General features: G+C 45.1%; 1 protein-coding gene across 1 annotated transcript in view; it reads left to right on the top strand.

Annotated features, from left to right (window-relative positions):
• Casr (calcium sensing receptor) overlaps positions 1-16,467 on the top strand; it is a 74,594-nt gene that overhangs the window by 47,408 nt on the left and 10,719 nt on the right. Inside the window, exons 3-4 of the mRNA XM_085696267.2 lie at positions 677-983; positions 5,277-6,161. Of these exons, the coding sequence (XP_085552393.2) occupies positions 677-983; positions 5,277-6,161 (1,192 nt within the window). The remainder of the gene's footprint in view (positions 1-676; positions 984-5,276; positions 6,162-16,467) is intronic.

Raw genomic sequence — 16,467 nt, 5'->3', positions numbered from 1 at the left:
TCGAACTCACAGAGATTGGCCTACCCTTGCCTCCCAAGTGCTGGGACTAAAGGCATGTGCCATCGTTGCCTATATGATTCTCGAAGCATCTACTACCCCATATGTGCATGGTCTTCAAAGGTGCATTATCTGCAGAGGGTTCTCTTCACTTTATACTTCAACCTCTAGGAATGTCAGTCTAAAGTTATGACAAGTCTGCAAGCCTAGGGTTATTTTTAGGTCCCACATATGGATCCCCTGACATATTTACAGACCCCTGGTGACTTTTTCAAGGCAAGGATTTGCCATGTAGCCAAGGACTGGCCTGAAACTCACAACCCTTCTGCTCCAACCTGCTGAGTGCTGACATCACACAGGCAGGCACCACCACACCCGGCCACGCCTTAAGTTCACTAACTCTTCACACCAGCTACTGAGAATCTTATGCTAGAGAATGCAGCTATAAATTATTCAATTAAGTACCAAAATAGTCCTTTTTATTATTGTTCACTAATTCAAAATCTCATGACATCTTTAAAGCCAGCCAAATTGGAAAATGTTCCTGTTTTCACACAAAGGACCTTGAACCACATCCCCAAACTGCAGGGTAGTAGAGCCCAGATCCAAGCCCAGCTCCGGAGGCCCTTATACTAACAGCTGACCAGACTCTCCCACGACGTCCATGTCTTCCTTCCAGGTACAACTTCCGAGGATTTCGATGGTTGCAAGCCATGATATTTGCCATCGAGGAGATAAACAGCAGCCCCACCCTTCTTCCCAACATGACACTGGGATACAGGATATTTGACACCTGTAACACCGTCTCCAAGGCCTTGGAGGCCACCTTGAGTTTTGTTGCCCAGAACAAAATCGATTCCTTGAACCTGGATGAGTTCTGCAACTGCTCAGAGCACATCCCTTCCACTATTGCAGTGGTGGGAGCGACTGGCTCGGGCGTCTCCACGGCCGTGGCCAACCTACTTGGGCTCTTCTACATCCCACAGGTACTGAAGCCTTCCTCTAGAACTCATTTTTATTATTAAGTGTGTGTGTGTGTGTGTGTGTGTGTGTGTGCACGCGCACACATGCATGTGCACTTACAGGAGTGCCAGTGCCTACTTTTGGTAATCAGAGGGGTCAGATCTCCTAGAGTTGTAGTTACAAGTGGTTGTGAGCCACCCAACATGGGCGTTGCGAATCGAACTCAGGTTCTCTCAAAGATCAGTTCAATCATTTAACCACTGAGCCATCTCTCCAGGCCAACTGGCATCTCCTTAGATGGGCACCAGAGGCAGGGAGGAGGAGGACCAGGTTTGGAGAGCTGCATGCTACCAGTGTCCTCTGTGGCTTGCCACGGGCACAAAGGTTGTTTTGGCCCTGTACTGTGAGCACTTGGGGTCTCTGAGACCTTGAGACTGTCACTGCTCTTCCTGTTCTCTTTCAAACATAACTTGCACATACACATCCTGATCTTTTTTCCTGTTATTTCCCAGTTCACTCCTTTAGTAACTGACATTCAATGTTTATCACAAGGAATAAGGTCCTATGATGTGAATACCACCATTCAAATCATAAATATCTGCCCCTAATTCTGTCCCCTCAAATTTCTTCTTGCCTATCGTCACTAGCTCAGAGGTAAAGAAAGCAGGTCTCCCCATAAAGCAGAAGCATGATCACTGTCTCCACATTATGAAATGGAGCATGCTCTAATTTCTGCCAATAAATATTTACAAAGCGTACATAGACAAGCAGTCTCCATCCTGGGCGGGAGGAAAGTGCATCTTCACATACCAGTCACTCACCAAAGCAAGTATTGATAAGCATTGATTCAAAGCTGCATTCCTCCTCCATACCAAATGACAGCAAACTCTAAATACCTGATTGTCCCCTTTAGCACTATGACCCATCCAGCCAACTTTTCTTGCAATTAGTAACTATAGCTCTATTGCATCCCTTCATCATAGTGTGAATTGCAAGTAGAGGTTAAATGTCCATGGATAGGGAAATTGCAACAGCTGGGTTGTAGTATAGCCGTCAATTGTAAATTAGAGATCAGACTTCAGTTTTTTCGGTGTTTAATATTTAAAATTTAATCTTCAAAATTCATACAAATAAATTCTCATTTCTCTTCTTGCAAGGGAGTCTGCTTCTTCCCTGACAGCCTCAATCCTTTTGCAGACATGTAACAACACAGACATTCTTGCCATTGTGTATGAAGCCCTTACTTTCAGGAAGTAAAGATGTGGCCCATAAGAAAGTCCGGGCTTTGTCATTTTTGTACCAAAATGTTCTGACCCGGTCTGTACTAGTCAGACTGGACATGCTTAAACTGGCAGACTATGCAGCACTATTTTCAATGCACCCTGACCATAAGCTGTCATCCAGTAGCCAAGTGCTAGGAGATGGAAATGGCATCAGATAAGAAAAGGAACAAACGAGAAGGGGAGAGCTTCACTTCTGCATGGCGAGAGTCAAAGACCAAGGGTGTGAATGATGAATGTGTTAAGACTGCAGCAGGCTGCGTGCCGTGATGCATACACACACACTGTGAGTTTGAGACCAGCCTGCTCTACGCAGTGAGTTCCAGCACTACCAACATAGTGCTACTCTGTCTTAAAAACAAACAAACAAACAAACAAACAAACAAAAAGCCTAAAGTGATTGTCAGTCAAACTAATAGGTTTATCTTCATCAGGAGTTCTTTGCTGCAGCTTCAAGTTGGAATCACTCGGGGAGCTCTAAAAGTCTCTCTGCCTGGGTCCCTCCTGCAGAGATCACGGTTTGATAGGCTAGGATACAGCCTATCCAGAGCATTGATCTTTCCCCAGTGGATTACAGAACAGAGCAAGGAAACACTGCTCTGTGGGTAGGGCCCCATGCCCAGCCCTGTTACACTCAGCCATGCCAAGTGACTGTAAAAATAAGACCAGCTGGAAGAAACTGTGGCCAGAAGTTTTTTGAATTATCTATGTAGTTTTCCCCTCTGTCAAGAAAAGTTTGATGTGGCTTAAAGGGCTTTTCTTTGAGTGACATTTACTTGATTTTATAGGTCGTCATTTGAAACCGATCGAATATTATATTAAATATATTAAGAGACTATATCCATGAGAGGGAGTTTGAGCTTTAATTTGTATCTCTTTATGAACATTTTATTTCATTTTTTTTCAAAAGAAAATAAAGAAATGACCAATGATGGGCAAATGTTAGAAATGGTAAATTTTGTCTTTGTAAAACCCTGACTACCAAGTCAGTTTTTTGGATCCACGAAGCTTTCAAAAATTAATAATGTGGATATGACAGTGGTCTGACTGGGACATCTGTTACCCTGGTCGCCAGGGTTGATGTGGCTGATCCGGCTACCTAAGCAGGTGCCCCCTTCCTCCCTCACCACACGTACGCTCCTCCTGACACTGTTCACATGGTCAAGGGGACCTTCCCTGAATAGAAGAGGACCACAGTCGAGGGTAGAGAGGAGCTCTGCTCCCTGCTAAGACCTCCAAACAGGCTCTAATAACATGTACGCAAGTCATTTCATCTAACCACCTAGACCCTGAGCTTCTGTGGGAGCAAGAGGGGATTATTCAGATTTCCAAAGTTTGTCAGTTTTGTATTACAGCTTCTACGATCAAAACCCTGCCAGAGAAGCTATGCTTGCCTTTGGCAAATTTGACTGAGTCTTTCCTTGGCCAGGGTCTTTGACACTTGTCATGTAAAGACTCTTAACTGATTAAAAGAAGCCTGTTGGAAATGTTGACTTTAAAACATTGTCCAAACAAAGCTAATTAGTAAGAAGTATACGAAAGGCATCCCTGCGGGTCTCTTCCGCCTGTTTTCTGAAGAAGCTCAAGCGAGTTTTAGCAAACTAGTGGACAAACACTGCTGAACGCTGCGTCACTTCCCAGAAGGATGCTGTTACGAGGAAATCTGCTCTGTTCTTCAGAAGATATGCTCTACTAACTTGGGACTCCCTAATTGGTGAGCTGTGATGACACCTGGGGTGCTACCAGGGGCCCAAGCAGAGGTGTTGATCCTCTGGAGCTTTCAGGACTCCAGTGGCGCCTGGGGAGAAGGGACCCTGGGTTAGCCAGCTCTGCCGCTGTCAATCTGTGCAAATAGTTTTTGTTTGTTTGTTTGTTTGTTGAGACCAGGTTTTTCTGTGTAGCCCTGGCTGTCTTGAAATTCACTCTGAGGTCTAGGCTGGCCTTGAACTCACAGAGATCTGCCTGCTTGTGCCCCCTGAGTGCTGGGATTAAGGTGTGTACCACCACCTAGCTCAAATCACAATATATTTTTTAAAAACATTGCAGATCTCTATACAACTTAGTGGTACCTGAGCTCTTTCCCAGGAGTCATCTCTGGACATCAAAGAATTTCTTCCTTGACGGACATTCATGAGCAAATGCAGAGCTGCCTCCAGTGCAGAGGGGGGCCTGTCAACAGCACACCTTCTCCAGACCTCCTTTAAACCTCTCCCAATGGCTTAGAGGTTCCGATCAGAGGTGAAGCGTGGAGGTTTAGTCCTCCTCTGAAGCTGAACAAGGGGCTTTGTATATGGTTGAAACACTGACAAGTCAGAAGAAAGGGTGTTTTTCTGGTGACATTTGGTGATGTTTGTTATTGCTATTGAAGTTCAGGGCAACTGAATTTACATGCTGAGCTTCAATGATTTAACTGAACCTAAAAGCTAAGCAGAATTTGCTGGAATTGGTGTTAGTTTTACCTAAGGAGCAGGGGCAACGAGGAGAGGAGCACAGGGAAACAGATGGGAAATGCAAAGAGGGAAAATGAACAGAGGAGGAGGAAGGACCTCTTTCGGGTCCTCTGAAGAGACTGAAGTTCATAACCAGAGGAAAACTGATTCTCCAAGAGGTGGGTTACATACAAAGCATTCACAGCAGTGGAGGCAGCTATAAAGTTCAGATCAGAACCTGGGCCCAACAGGCAAAGCATGCGTCAAGTGAACACATTGATCTAGTACAACCAACGAGAAGCTTTAGAGGAAGCTAGAAGGTACAGGGGGCGGGGCACAAGACTCCTTGAAGAGATTAGCACGTTCCACTGTAGAGGCGTGAAGGCTATTGCTAGACCCAGTTTCAAGGTAGCGTCATGAAGAATCACACCCTGGGAACTAGGAAGCTCCCCCAATAAGCTAACAGGGTTCGTGTCAGGGTGAAACTGTCTGAATTTTCACACACCTCCATCCTGCCCACATTAAACTTATTTGACAAGTGACATTAAGGTAAGCCTTGGAACTCGGCTGGACCCTTACTCACTCACTCACGTTTGACTTTTCCCAGGTGAGTTATGCCTCCTCCAGCAGGCTTCTTAGCAATAAGAATCAATACAAATCCTTCCTCCGCACCATCCCCAACGATGAGCACCAGGCCACCGCCATGGCCGACATCATCGAGTACTTCCGCTGGAACTGGGTGGGCACGATCGCAGCCGATGATGACTACGGACGGCCAGGCATTGAGAAGTTCCGGGAGGAAGCGGAGGAGAGGGACATCTGCATCGACTTCAGCGAGCTCATCTCCCAGTACTCGGATGAGAAGGAGATCCAGCAGGTGGTGGAAGTGATCCAGAACTCCACAGCCAAGGTCATCGTCGTTTTCTCCAGCGGCCCAGACCTAGAGCCCCTCATCAAGGAGATTGTGCGGCGCAACATCACAGGCAGGATCTGGCTGGCCAGCGAGGCCTGGGCCAGCTCCTCCTTGATTGCTATGCCTGAATACTTCCACGTGGTTGGGGGCACCATTGGGTTCGGTCTGAAGGCTGGGCAGATCCCAGGCTTCCGAGAATTCCTGCAGAAAGTCCATCCCAGGAAATCGGTCCACAACGGGTTTGCCAAAGAGTTTTGGGAAGAGACTTTTAATTGCCACCTGCAAGAAGGCGCCAAAGGGCCTTTGCCTGTGGACACCTTCCTAAGAAGTCACGAGGAAGGTGGCAGCAGGTTAAGCAATAGCTCCACTGCCTTCCGACCCCTCTGCACAGGGGATGAGAACATCAGCAGCGTGGAGACGCCTTACATGGATTATGAACATTTACGGATCTCCTACAACGTGTACTTAGCTGTCTACTCCATCGCCCATGCCCTGCAAGACATATACACCTGCTTGCCCGGGCGAGGGCTGTTCACCAATGGGTCCTGTGCGGACATCAAGAAGGTTGAGGCCTGGCAGGTAAGTCTCTCACTCAGCTAGCAGTTCTGTGTGTGATAAGGCAGAATCAGACTGACCCAGGAAAGAAATATAATGACTATATTGTTCACTTTTGTGTCAGTGTGACTCAAGTACTTGAGAGACCAACTGGTTCATGGTTTCCAAGGGTTTAGTCTACAACACATTTGGTCTCATATCCTTGGGAAGGACATCACAGCCATCATAGTATGTGACATAAAAGATCTGTTCACTTCCTGACCAACCAGGAAGCAGAGACAAGGACCTTCTTCTTCCCCTCCTTCCATCCCCTCAGGCAGTGAGATGGTGCCAGCCTCAGAATGAGTCTCTCCTCAGGCAGCCCCCTCTGAAGGCGCCTCCATAGACACACTCATGGGTATGCCTTCATCTCCCAGGTGATTCTAAGTCAGCTAAGACAGGGGCGATTGCAACCAGAGTGATTACAAAACTTGCAATATCAAAATGAGCACCAAGTAGAACTTTGGATTCCTGAAACCTTTTCAAACATCTGAGAAACTGACTTCTACCAAACTGCTGGTGTTTGAAGAGCAGTTGCTAAAAAGCTACAGCTCAACTGATGACTAGTCCAGTGTCCAGACACCCAAAGCACCGCTCCTACAAGTTCTCAAGTGTCTGGGAGCCAATTTAGTGTGGTTAAAGGTATTTTCCCTTCTGAATAAGCAGTATTTGGTCAATACCTATTCTATCCCATACACTAACAAGTAGGAATCAGCACTGTGTTCAGACACTGCATTTGCTGTGACATCACTCAGCCTGTGCTGGACTGGCCAGTTCACCAGCTAAGCACAAGCTTGGGACACAAGTTTGTGGAAGGCACCACAAACCTAAAAAGATAAATGTTTCAAAGGGAAACACTAGCCCAAACTACAGGAAAATCAGGGTATAAGTGGAGGTCTTACGGGCATTTTACAGGGTAGCCGCTTAGTTGTCTTGAAGTTTTGAATTACACATGGAGGTGACATCACAATGTTTGACAATCCACAAACTTCTGAAGGAAACAACCAGGCCCGGATTATATCCAACATGGCTGCTCCTATCTTACGTGTGAACTTTGGTTTTTCATTCAGACTCTGTTTTACACTCTTTGTATGTTTTTTCTCGGTTCCAGATTTTATCAGAGAGACTTCGTGAGAATGGAATGGGGTTATCCCCTGGCTCTGAATCAAATGATTCAACTTCAGCACCCCCTTGCTTTTTAAAAAAAAATTTTTCCAGCTTCTCTCTCTCTCTCTCTCTCTCTCTCTCTCTTCAGCACCCCTTTCTAAGCTGTGATCTTAGGCAAGCCAGGTCTCTCTAAGCAACAGCTTCTTCCCCTGTAACATAGCCCTTATGTCTAATCTGCTCTCCACCCAAGTGTCATTTCAAGATGATACAAATATATGAAAATACAAATATAAAGATACAGAGATATGAAAGCGAGCTGTAAACTTGCAAGCTATAAACAGATGTGTGGCTATCATGGTCATAATTTGTATGTGTGAGTGTGTGGTGTATGTTCATGTGTGGGGGAGCACATGTGTCACATGCATGCAGAAGTCAGAGATCAATCGTTTGATGTCTTCTTTAATAGCTGTCCATCTAATATTTTGAGACAAGGTCTCAAACCTGGATCTCATTGATGGCCAATGAGTTTCTTGTCCCTGTTTCCTCATCCTTCCCCCAAAGTGATGATTACAGAGACGTGTTATCATGGCTGCCCTTCTATGTAAGTGCTGGAAATCTGAGCCCAAGTCTTCACACTGGGCTCAGTGTGAAGTAAAATACTTCGCAAGTATTTTACTGGCTGAGCCATCCCCCCAGTCCTTATCATACTGGTATCTTAACATACTTATAATCAGTCAGTTGACAAAATATGGTAAGTAGAAGGGGTTTATATACAGATCCCAGCTAGCGTTCAGGGAAGATGCCAAGAAACAAAGAGTGTGTAGCCTATGCGTGTTAACGTAGAGACTCCCATGTGGTCCTAAGGAGTAACCGTCGTGCTCATAAAACAAGCCGGGACTCAAAGGTTCACAGCCTTCCTTGAATGAGAAGACCTCACTCAAACACCATTGCTACCCCAAAGTTCCTAATCTCTGTGAAATACCCAAGCCTCCTTCTTACTGAACTACTACCAAAGCAGACAGTTAAGCTACAATGGAGACTTCTGGAGTCATGTTTCAGCTGCAGATTTTTTGTTTGTTTTTCAAGTCAGGGTTTCTCTGCGTAGCCCTGGATATCCTGGAACTCACTCTGTAGACCAGGCTGACCTCGAACTCACAATGATCCACCTGCCTCTGCCTCCTGAATGCAGGGATTAAAGGTGTGTGTCACCACTGCCCGGCTCAGTTGCAGAATTTTAAGATGAATTAAAGGACAATCTCTTGGTGGTAAATATCATTGTCTTCCATCTCTTCGCATTTGTGTTCCATGAAAGGAACATGCTACAGGAGCAGGGTAGGGTTGAATAGAAAGACGTTTCCGGTGAGAAACATGGCTCTCCAGTGATCTCCTCCCAGATGAGGACGTAAGATGGAGGAAGGCAATGGCTCAAACATATTAGGAATGGAATAGAAAATGCAAACCAAACTGACCTGCACAAAGTAGGGAGAGGAAATTTTGTGGCTGTTCTTGCTGCAAAACTTAGAAGTATTCCCAGCACAGGTAGTTCCATCCCCGTCTCTTTGTACCTCTCCTCGGTGTCATTGTGTGTAGCCGCTATGGTAGCTGTATGTTCATAAAGGTTAAGAAGGAGGGATGGGTGAGGAATGAAAGTGGGTCCTGAGCTCTGAGGATGAATGGCACGTGGCACTAGCCAACGCGGCTTCTCTTACAGTCTCCACTGAGCCCTGAAAGCCTCCAAACTCTAAGATCTTGGTCACGTCTCTCACTATAGATGTACCAGTAAGCAGTGACTGCCATCGGAAGATGTATGTAGAAACCTGCCGCCTATACAGTCTAATCCGAGAGTCAGCTCGCAGCCCTGTGTCTGCCATCTCTCAACTCTTTGCTTCTAAGCCGTTTGCTTCGCACCACCCTTCAAAGAGCTCATTAATTTTTGGTGCAGAAATCTTGTTTCTCATTATCTTGTTTCTCATTAGCTGTGGGTGTGGCATCTTTGTCTTTCATCTCTTCATGTCTATGTTCCATAAAAGGAAGGCCCATGTCCCAGGAAAGGTACCCCAAGGAGCATCACTTTCCAAGGCACCATGAACTTTTCCTTTTTGTCAAAACTCATTTTCTCCTGAAAATCTCTTCAAGTCAGATTCCCATGAACGTCCATTCTGTTCATCTCTCGTCCTCACTTTTGCTGGCTTCCTGCCAAGCCTACGCTTCTTCAGTTGATGGAAAGTCCTACCTGTGAGTGGAGGATTTCTAGGCTCTTGTGTCTGGCTAACCTCTAGTGATTCTTAGAATGTTTGCAGATAGGTGTTTCCCATTCAGGCTCACAATGCATACATCTTGACTCTAGAGTCCTTTGTGGAAATACCCGTGAAGGCCACAAGATGGAAATATCATCACACAAGAAAGTGGCATTCTCAGAACTTGCATGCATTTGCCCTTCTTGGAGATAGATACACATGTCCTTCTCAGAGATACAGTGAACGCACTGTGGTTCCATTGTGCCTGTATTTCTCTCCCCTGATTTACTCATTCTTTTTCTTCTCATCACTCCACAAAGAAAATAAAAAAAAAAAATCAACACATTGTGCTGATGTATGAACTCAAGAAGAATCTTTTTTTTTTTCGGTAGAAATATCATTCCCTTTTTAGATTCTGAAAACAGAAGAATGCTTTTTCTGAGAGAAAAATACTTTTTTATTTTAGTTGCTTCTTATTGACATGTATTTTTGTACACAGTGATGAGCTTCACAGACTCTTTAATTCAAGTTGTCATGTGCTTTAACCATGTTCACGCTCCCAGACGTTCCCCATCCTTCCCCCAGACAATCTCACCTCTGTAGATGAGATTTGTGTATCTGTATAAATCTAGGATCCAAATAAGAGAATTATCAAGACGTGATGTTTGTCTTTCCAAGTCTGGCTTATTTTGCTTAATCGGATCATCTTTGTTTCTATCTATTTTCAGCTAATGACATAATTTCATTCTCATTTGTGACTGATGAAAGCTCCATGGCATATATATATGTGTGTATGTATGTATGCATGCACACACGCATATATTTATTCATCTGCTGACAGACACCTAGTGACCTGGTTATATGAGTAGTCCTGAAATGCGCAGGTATCTGTGGCATGCTGACCTGGACTCTGGATCCATACCCAGGGTCATATGGTAGTTCCACTTTTAGCTTTTTGGGGAAACTCCATTCAGGCAGTCATAGTGGCTAGTCTAATTTACATTCTTGCCAGCACTGTACAAAGGTTCCCTTTTCCTGACATCCTCACTAGCTATAACTCAGTGGAAGAGACCTTACCTAGAAGTCACGAGGTTTTGGCTTCAAATCCCATTGCCATTTTAAAAAAATACATGTTTGTGCGTGTGTGTGTGTGTGTGTGTGTGTGTGTGTGTGTGTGTGTATGTGTGTGTGTGTGTATGCCAGGAATAATCAATCTAAAGTCTCTCATTGCTATTAAGTATAAAGTAATTTTTCACCTCTATGTTCCCCATTATAGGACTTAAAGGCAAATAATGCAGAAAATATAACGTGCTCAAATATAAAACTTATAAGCTAGCATGCCAAAAGAACTAGTAAAGATATTTAAAAAGATAAATTAAGGGCTGGAGAGATGGCCAAGTGCCTAAGAGCCCTGATTGTTCTTCCAAGCAACCTGGGTTCAATTCCCAACACTCACATGGTAGCTCACAAGTATCTCTAATTCAAGTTGTAGGGGATTCAATGACCTCACCTTGCCTCGACACATGGAACACAGACATGACCATGCATTCAGAGAAAACACTCATACACATAAAACAAATTAATAATTTATTTAAAAGTGAGAAATGGAGCTTAGGAGGCTGTAGAGATGGCCCGGCAATTTACCAGTGCCAGCTGCTTGCTCTTCCGGAGGACTCAGGTTCAGTCCTAGCACCCACACGGAAACTCCAGTCTTAAGGAGCCTATACTGTCTTCTGGCTTCTCCCAGCACCAATCATTAACATGGTATTTCAATATCCATGAAGGCAAAATACCTACCAACAGAATAAAATAATAAGAATTTTTAAATTTTTTTTAAAGAAATAAGACTTAGTAAGCAAAGAAGGGCTTGGTATTGGACTAGACACAAATTTTGACTAAAATATATTTCTCACTCATATGACTAAGGATGAAAGACTATAATACTATCCAGGTTAGAACCTGAAGTAAAGAAGAAAATGGAAAATGTCATGCCGGCTGGTCCTGAGGAATAGGTGGGGTGTGTGGAGAAGGGTCTGTGTGGAAGAATGCTGGTGTCAAGTGCAGAGTGGAGAGATGAGTCAGAGGACTCGAGAGGAGGGGGAAGAGTACAAAGCACTCACAAGGCATTCTGGCTATCTCTAGCGGCAGAACAGTGGTGGTCCTGGCTGAGGCTGTGGGGCTGACCAATGGGAGACGAGCTGACCATCAAGGAGCCTGGTGGGGTGCTGGCAGCAAGAGAAACAAAGGTGTATGTCTGAATAAAACTCTGAACTCCACACTTCTATGGGCAGGCTTTATCCTATGTAGATTGTTTCTCCAGAGAGTATATTTAACATTTTTAAATCTCAAAGAAGGAAAGCATAAACCATAAATGAAAATCACAGCATCACTCATTTTGGACTACTTTTCCAATTATGGTCTCTTGATTCTTCCTCCATCCCACTTTTATTTTATCTTATTTTAAAGATTTGATTTTATTTTATGTGTTTGAGTGTTTGCATGCATGTATGTCTATGTATTGCCCGTATTCCTGATGGCCTCAAACTCTCTGGAACTAGAGTTAAGGATTGTGGCCACCATGTGGGTGTTGGGAACTGAACCCAGGTCCTCTGCAAAAGCAATAAATGTTCTTAACCACTGAGCCATTTCTTTGAGCTCCTACCATCCCATTTTAAAACTGCCTTCTCAACCCAAATTTCATACTAGCTAAGCTGTAGACTTAGAGACAAAGAGCCTCATGGCCCGTCTAATCTAACTGCTACATGTGAACAGGTGGCGACATCATCGGTTCAGTTTGGACTCCCCCTCCTGACTCAATCATTCTCAGCTGCCAACCATTTTCTGACCTTAGGGTGACACTTAATGCCCTGTGCCCCACTTCCCTGGCCTGAGAAATGGGCGTCTCAAGACTTCCAAGCTTGTTATAAGTTAATAATCAGTTAATATGCAGAGTCCTCGGGGTGGTGCCTATGATGGATACACGTTCAGTAAACAGAGATCTTGAGCACTAACCCTTTGTGTGCAGTGAGAGACCCAGGGTAACTACAATTATTTTACCAGAGTCAGATAGCTAGACGGTAAGAAAGGCCATATCCAGATGACCCGTGCCCTGTCAAGGCCAGGGCTGTCTCTGAAAGAGCCGTGTGGCCAATAGGTTCCTCTGCACATACACTTTCTAGAACCTGGCCCAACGATGGGTTCCAAGGAAGACACTGGTGCAGCATTGAACTCGGGCACCTGCCCTCACACCCAAGTTCATGCACACACTTTATACAGGAAGAAAGTGTGGTGTGGGGAAAGCTGCAGATGGATCTGCAGGGGAGATCCAACGTCTCCTCGGCTGTATCAAATTCTACTGTATCTCTCCTCCTCAAAGCAGCCTGTTTGGCCCTACTTGTGAAATAAACAATTAAAGGAAGGAGAAGACTTGGCCACAGACATGTGTCAAAAGAAAACAGAAGCGAAGTGGGTGACAAGACAGTGTCTGGAGCGACCACACACCTTCTCCCTGGTATGCAGTCTCAGAGAAGAGTCGTGTTCCCAACCAGCTGGCTGCAGTCCTGGTAGGGCAGGGATCATATGGCCACTATTTCCTGAGTACTTATTACATGTGCATAGATGAGAAATACAGGACTGGTCTTCGGCAGTTTTTCTACCCATAGGTATTTGAAGGAGACAACTAATGGCATCAGATGAGCCGGAACGGCAGCAGCCGGCTTCCTCTGGCTCACGGTTCTCAGGCAAACCTCGGATGCTGGGACTCAGCCTGACAAGTGTTACAACTCTTGCGTTGGCCTCAAAGTTTGGATTCCTCAACCTTTGACAGCGGCCAAGACTACAGCACCCAGCCCTGGGGAGTCTTTAGGCCCTTGGCCTTTGGAACTGCTGGTGCTCTTACCATTGTCAGTGTCTCGGCCATTGCCACCACTGCCTCTCCTGTGCAGCTCTCAGACCTCTCCCACAGGAAGGCCTGTAGTTCCCTGAGATTCCCTGCTTCTGAGAGTCAGCCACTTCTTGATGCCCCAGTGACTCAATTTGCCAGCCACTCTACCAAGAGAGCTGGATCAACATCAAGAACTGGAAACGCAGAGTCTGTGTCAGTCATAGCACACCTTTCGTGCACACAGAGGCTGTGTCTACACCAGTCCTAACACTGCCCCACGTGCACCAGCACAGCAATCCCCCTGCCAGCTGCCCAGCGGACGTTCTGTGACTTAGATAAGCCGGTTTGCAGAGAAAGTTCCACTTACACTGCTTCTAGCAGTCAGTCAGCACTGCACCCTCAAAGCCAGAGCAAGTGTTGAGACCTTAGTGGAGCTTCCACAGAGCATCCCTTGGTCATTCCCAGCAGCTGGTGTTGGTGTAAGAGTGGTTCTATTGACTGCCTGACTCACAGTCCTTTTGCCCAAGGCAGCCAGGGTAGGAGCGGAGATTCCAGCAACTGGGGGTGGGGGGGGGGGGGTCTGTCCAATCCACACTTCCTGGCTTCTTCATAGGAAAATAAATGTTAGAAGTGCTTATAGTAGGAGCTTCTCATTGACATTGATAGTGGTTTTAAATTATTTTAATGGTGCCCGAACAATGACTGACACTTGATCAGTGCCCCCAGTAAAAGGAAAGTCCCATTTCCTTCGTCTCAGCCACAGACAGTATGGCTTGATAAATTTGGTCAAAACATTCTGCATTATCAAGGAGAAAATGACAGGAATACTGTGATAAAGGCATTAAGAGTATGTGCAAGGGGCTGGAGAGATGGCACAGTGGATGAGCACACTTGATATGCAAGCAGCAGGGCCTGAGTTTGACTTTGAAAGCCTATGTAAATGCAGCCCCTGTGCCTGTCACTCCAGAGCTGTGAAAGCAGGATGAGGGGATCACTGGGGCTCGCTGGCCAGCAGTCTAGTTCCTTTTCAATGGGAGAGCCTTTCCCCAAGGAATAAAGCAGAACCAGATATCCTTCTTGCACCTCTGCCACATGCACAGACCTGTGACATGCACACATACATGCATTTACACCACATTCCCACACAAAAATATTCTCTCTCAAATCAGACGGGGGGGGGGGGGAAGAGGGAGAGAGAAAGAGAGAAAGAGAGAGAATTATAAACAGGATTATAAAGACAAAAAAAATCCAGACCTTGGAGCTGCAGAGATGGCACAGAGTTTAAGAGCACTGGCTATTGTTCCAGAGGGCCTGAGTTCAATTCCCAGCAACCACATGGTGGCTCACAACCACCTATAATGAGATCCAGTGCCCTCTTCTGGTGTGCAGGAATACATGCAGGCAGAGTACTTATACATAATAAATAAGTAAATCTTTTAAAAATTTTTCAGAACTTGTTAAAATTTAAATTATTACTTTTGCATGCTTCCTGAGGAAGAGTTAATATATATTAAGGAATGTACTCAAAATAAAAAATAGAAAGTGTTTCTTTTTTAAATTATTATTTATTTATTCTGTGTGTGTGTGTGTGTGTGTGTGTGTGTGTGTGTGTGTTTAAGTTTATGTGCACCACACGCATGCAGGAGCCTGTGGAGGCCAGAAGAAGGCATTGTATCACCTGGAACTGGAGTTACAGGCAATAGTAGCACCATATGGGTGCTGGAAACTGAATCTGGGTCCTCTGCAAGAGAAGTAAGCACTCTTAACTGCTAAGCAAGCCGTCTCTTCAGTCCCGGAAATTGTTTCTTTTAAAAATCTATTTTAAAAATCTTAGTTTTAGGAAGTAGGCTACAGAACCTAGATCTTAATTTTTTTTTGTCTGAATCTGCTTGATTTAGCCCAGTTTCATTGGTTATCATAGTGATATCACTAGACAGAGTGATAATGGACATACATGTCTTATTCATGACCTTAAGGGGAAGGCATTCAGTAAACCAGTGCCTAAAGAAGAGGAATTTGCCTGAATCAGTCCTTGGTGTAGAATTTCTTGAACAGAGCCACCATCCCATTGTAAGGGAATGTTTCATTCATCTGGTCATTCCAACGATGGGCATTTGGATTGCTTCCACTTAGGATTATTATGGTAATGTCACTATGAACATTTGTACACAAGGAGTTTTTATGTGGCGTGTATTTAATTCACCTGTCTTGAATGGGTACCTGTGTGTAGAATTGCTGGGCTGGATGGCAACTCTGTATGAACTTTCTGTTAAACTGCAAGATGCTTTTCCAAAGCCAGTGCTCAAGTTCAGAGAGACACTTTAGCCACCCCAGCCTGGCCACACTGTACCTCAGGCAGGAAAACAGGATCCTGAGGTGTGGTAGAAACGCCTGTGCCATGCTCATGTCTGGACCTGTCTTCTCACTTAGTGCCTCAAGGCTGTAGAACCAGGCCTTCAGCAAAGCACAGGGCTTCAGGCATGGGCTTGTGATCCTGGACAAAGTGCTTCGATTTCCTATGCCTCCGCTTCCCAGTGAATAAAACAGGCAGTGGATCTGGGCATAGTGCCACAGGCTTTTAATTCCTGCACTCAAGAGGCAGAGGTGGGCAGATTTTTTAATTTCAAGATCAGTCCAATCTACAAAGTAAGTTCCAGGCCAGCCAGAGCTGTGTGGTGAGACCCTGCCTCAAAACAAACAAACAAAAAGCTGTGATGGGGGTGTTCATGCCATTTTATGTGATTAAATAGCCTGAAGCACTAAGGATCGTGCCTCAAAGGCAATAAAATGCATTTAAACACTTAAATAACTCATGCGTATTAGCAATTATTACAGTTGCGTTTTGTGCAGGTCCCTGCAATCCCTGACTCAAGAATATACCATGACTGACTGTCAACAGTGGTAACCAGGGCTCCAGCTGCATTCTTTCTGTTTCTATTTTGGCAGCAAGACATCTCCACAGAATCAAAACCACAGGGAAAGAAGGTTCAGACAACAAAAGTCTTGTTGTTTCTCCTCTCCCTCCCCACACCCAACTAAGGAGTTGCCAGGAAGGTCATGGTTC

The sequence above is a fragment of the Myodes glareolus genome, chromosome 2 (assembly GCF_982192425.1).
Source record: "Myodes glareolus chromosome 2, mMyoGla1.1, whole genome shotgun sequence".
Lineage (NCBI taxonomy): Eukaryota > Metazoa > Chordata > Mammalia > Rodentia > Cricetidae > Myodes > Myodes glareolus.
This window is presented reverse-complemented; position numbering and strand designations above follow the sequence as displayed.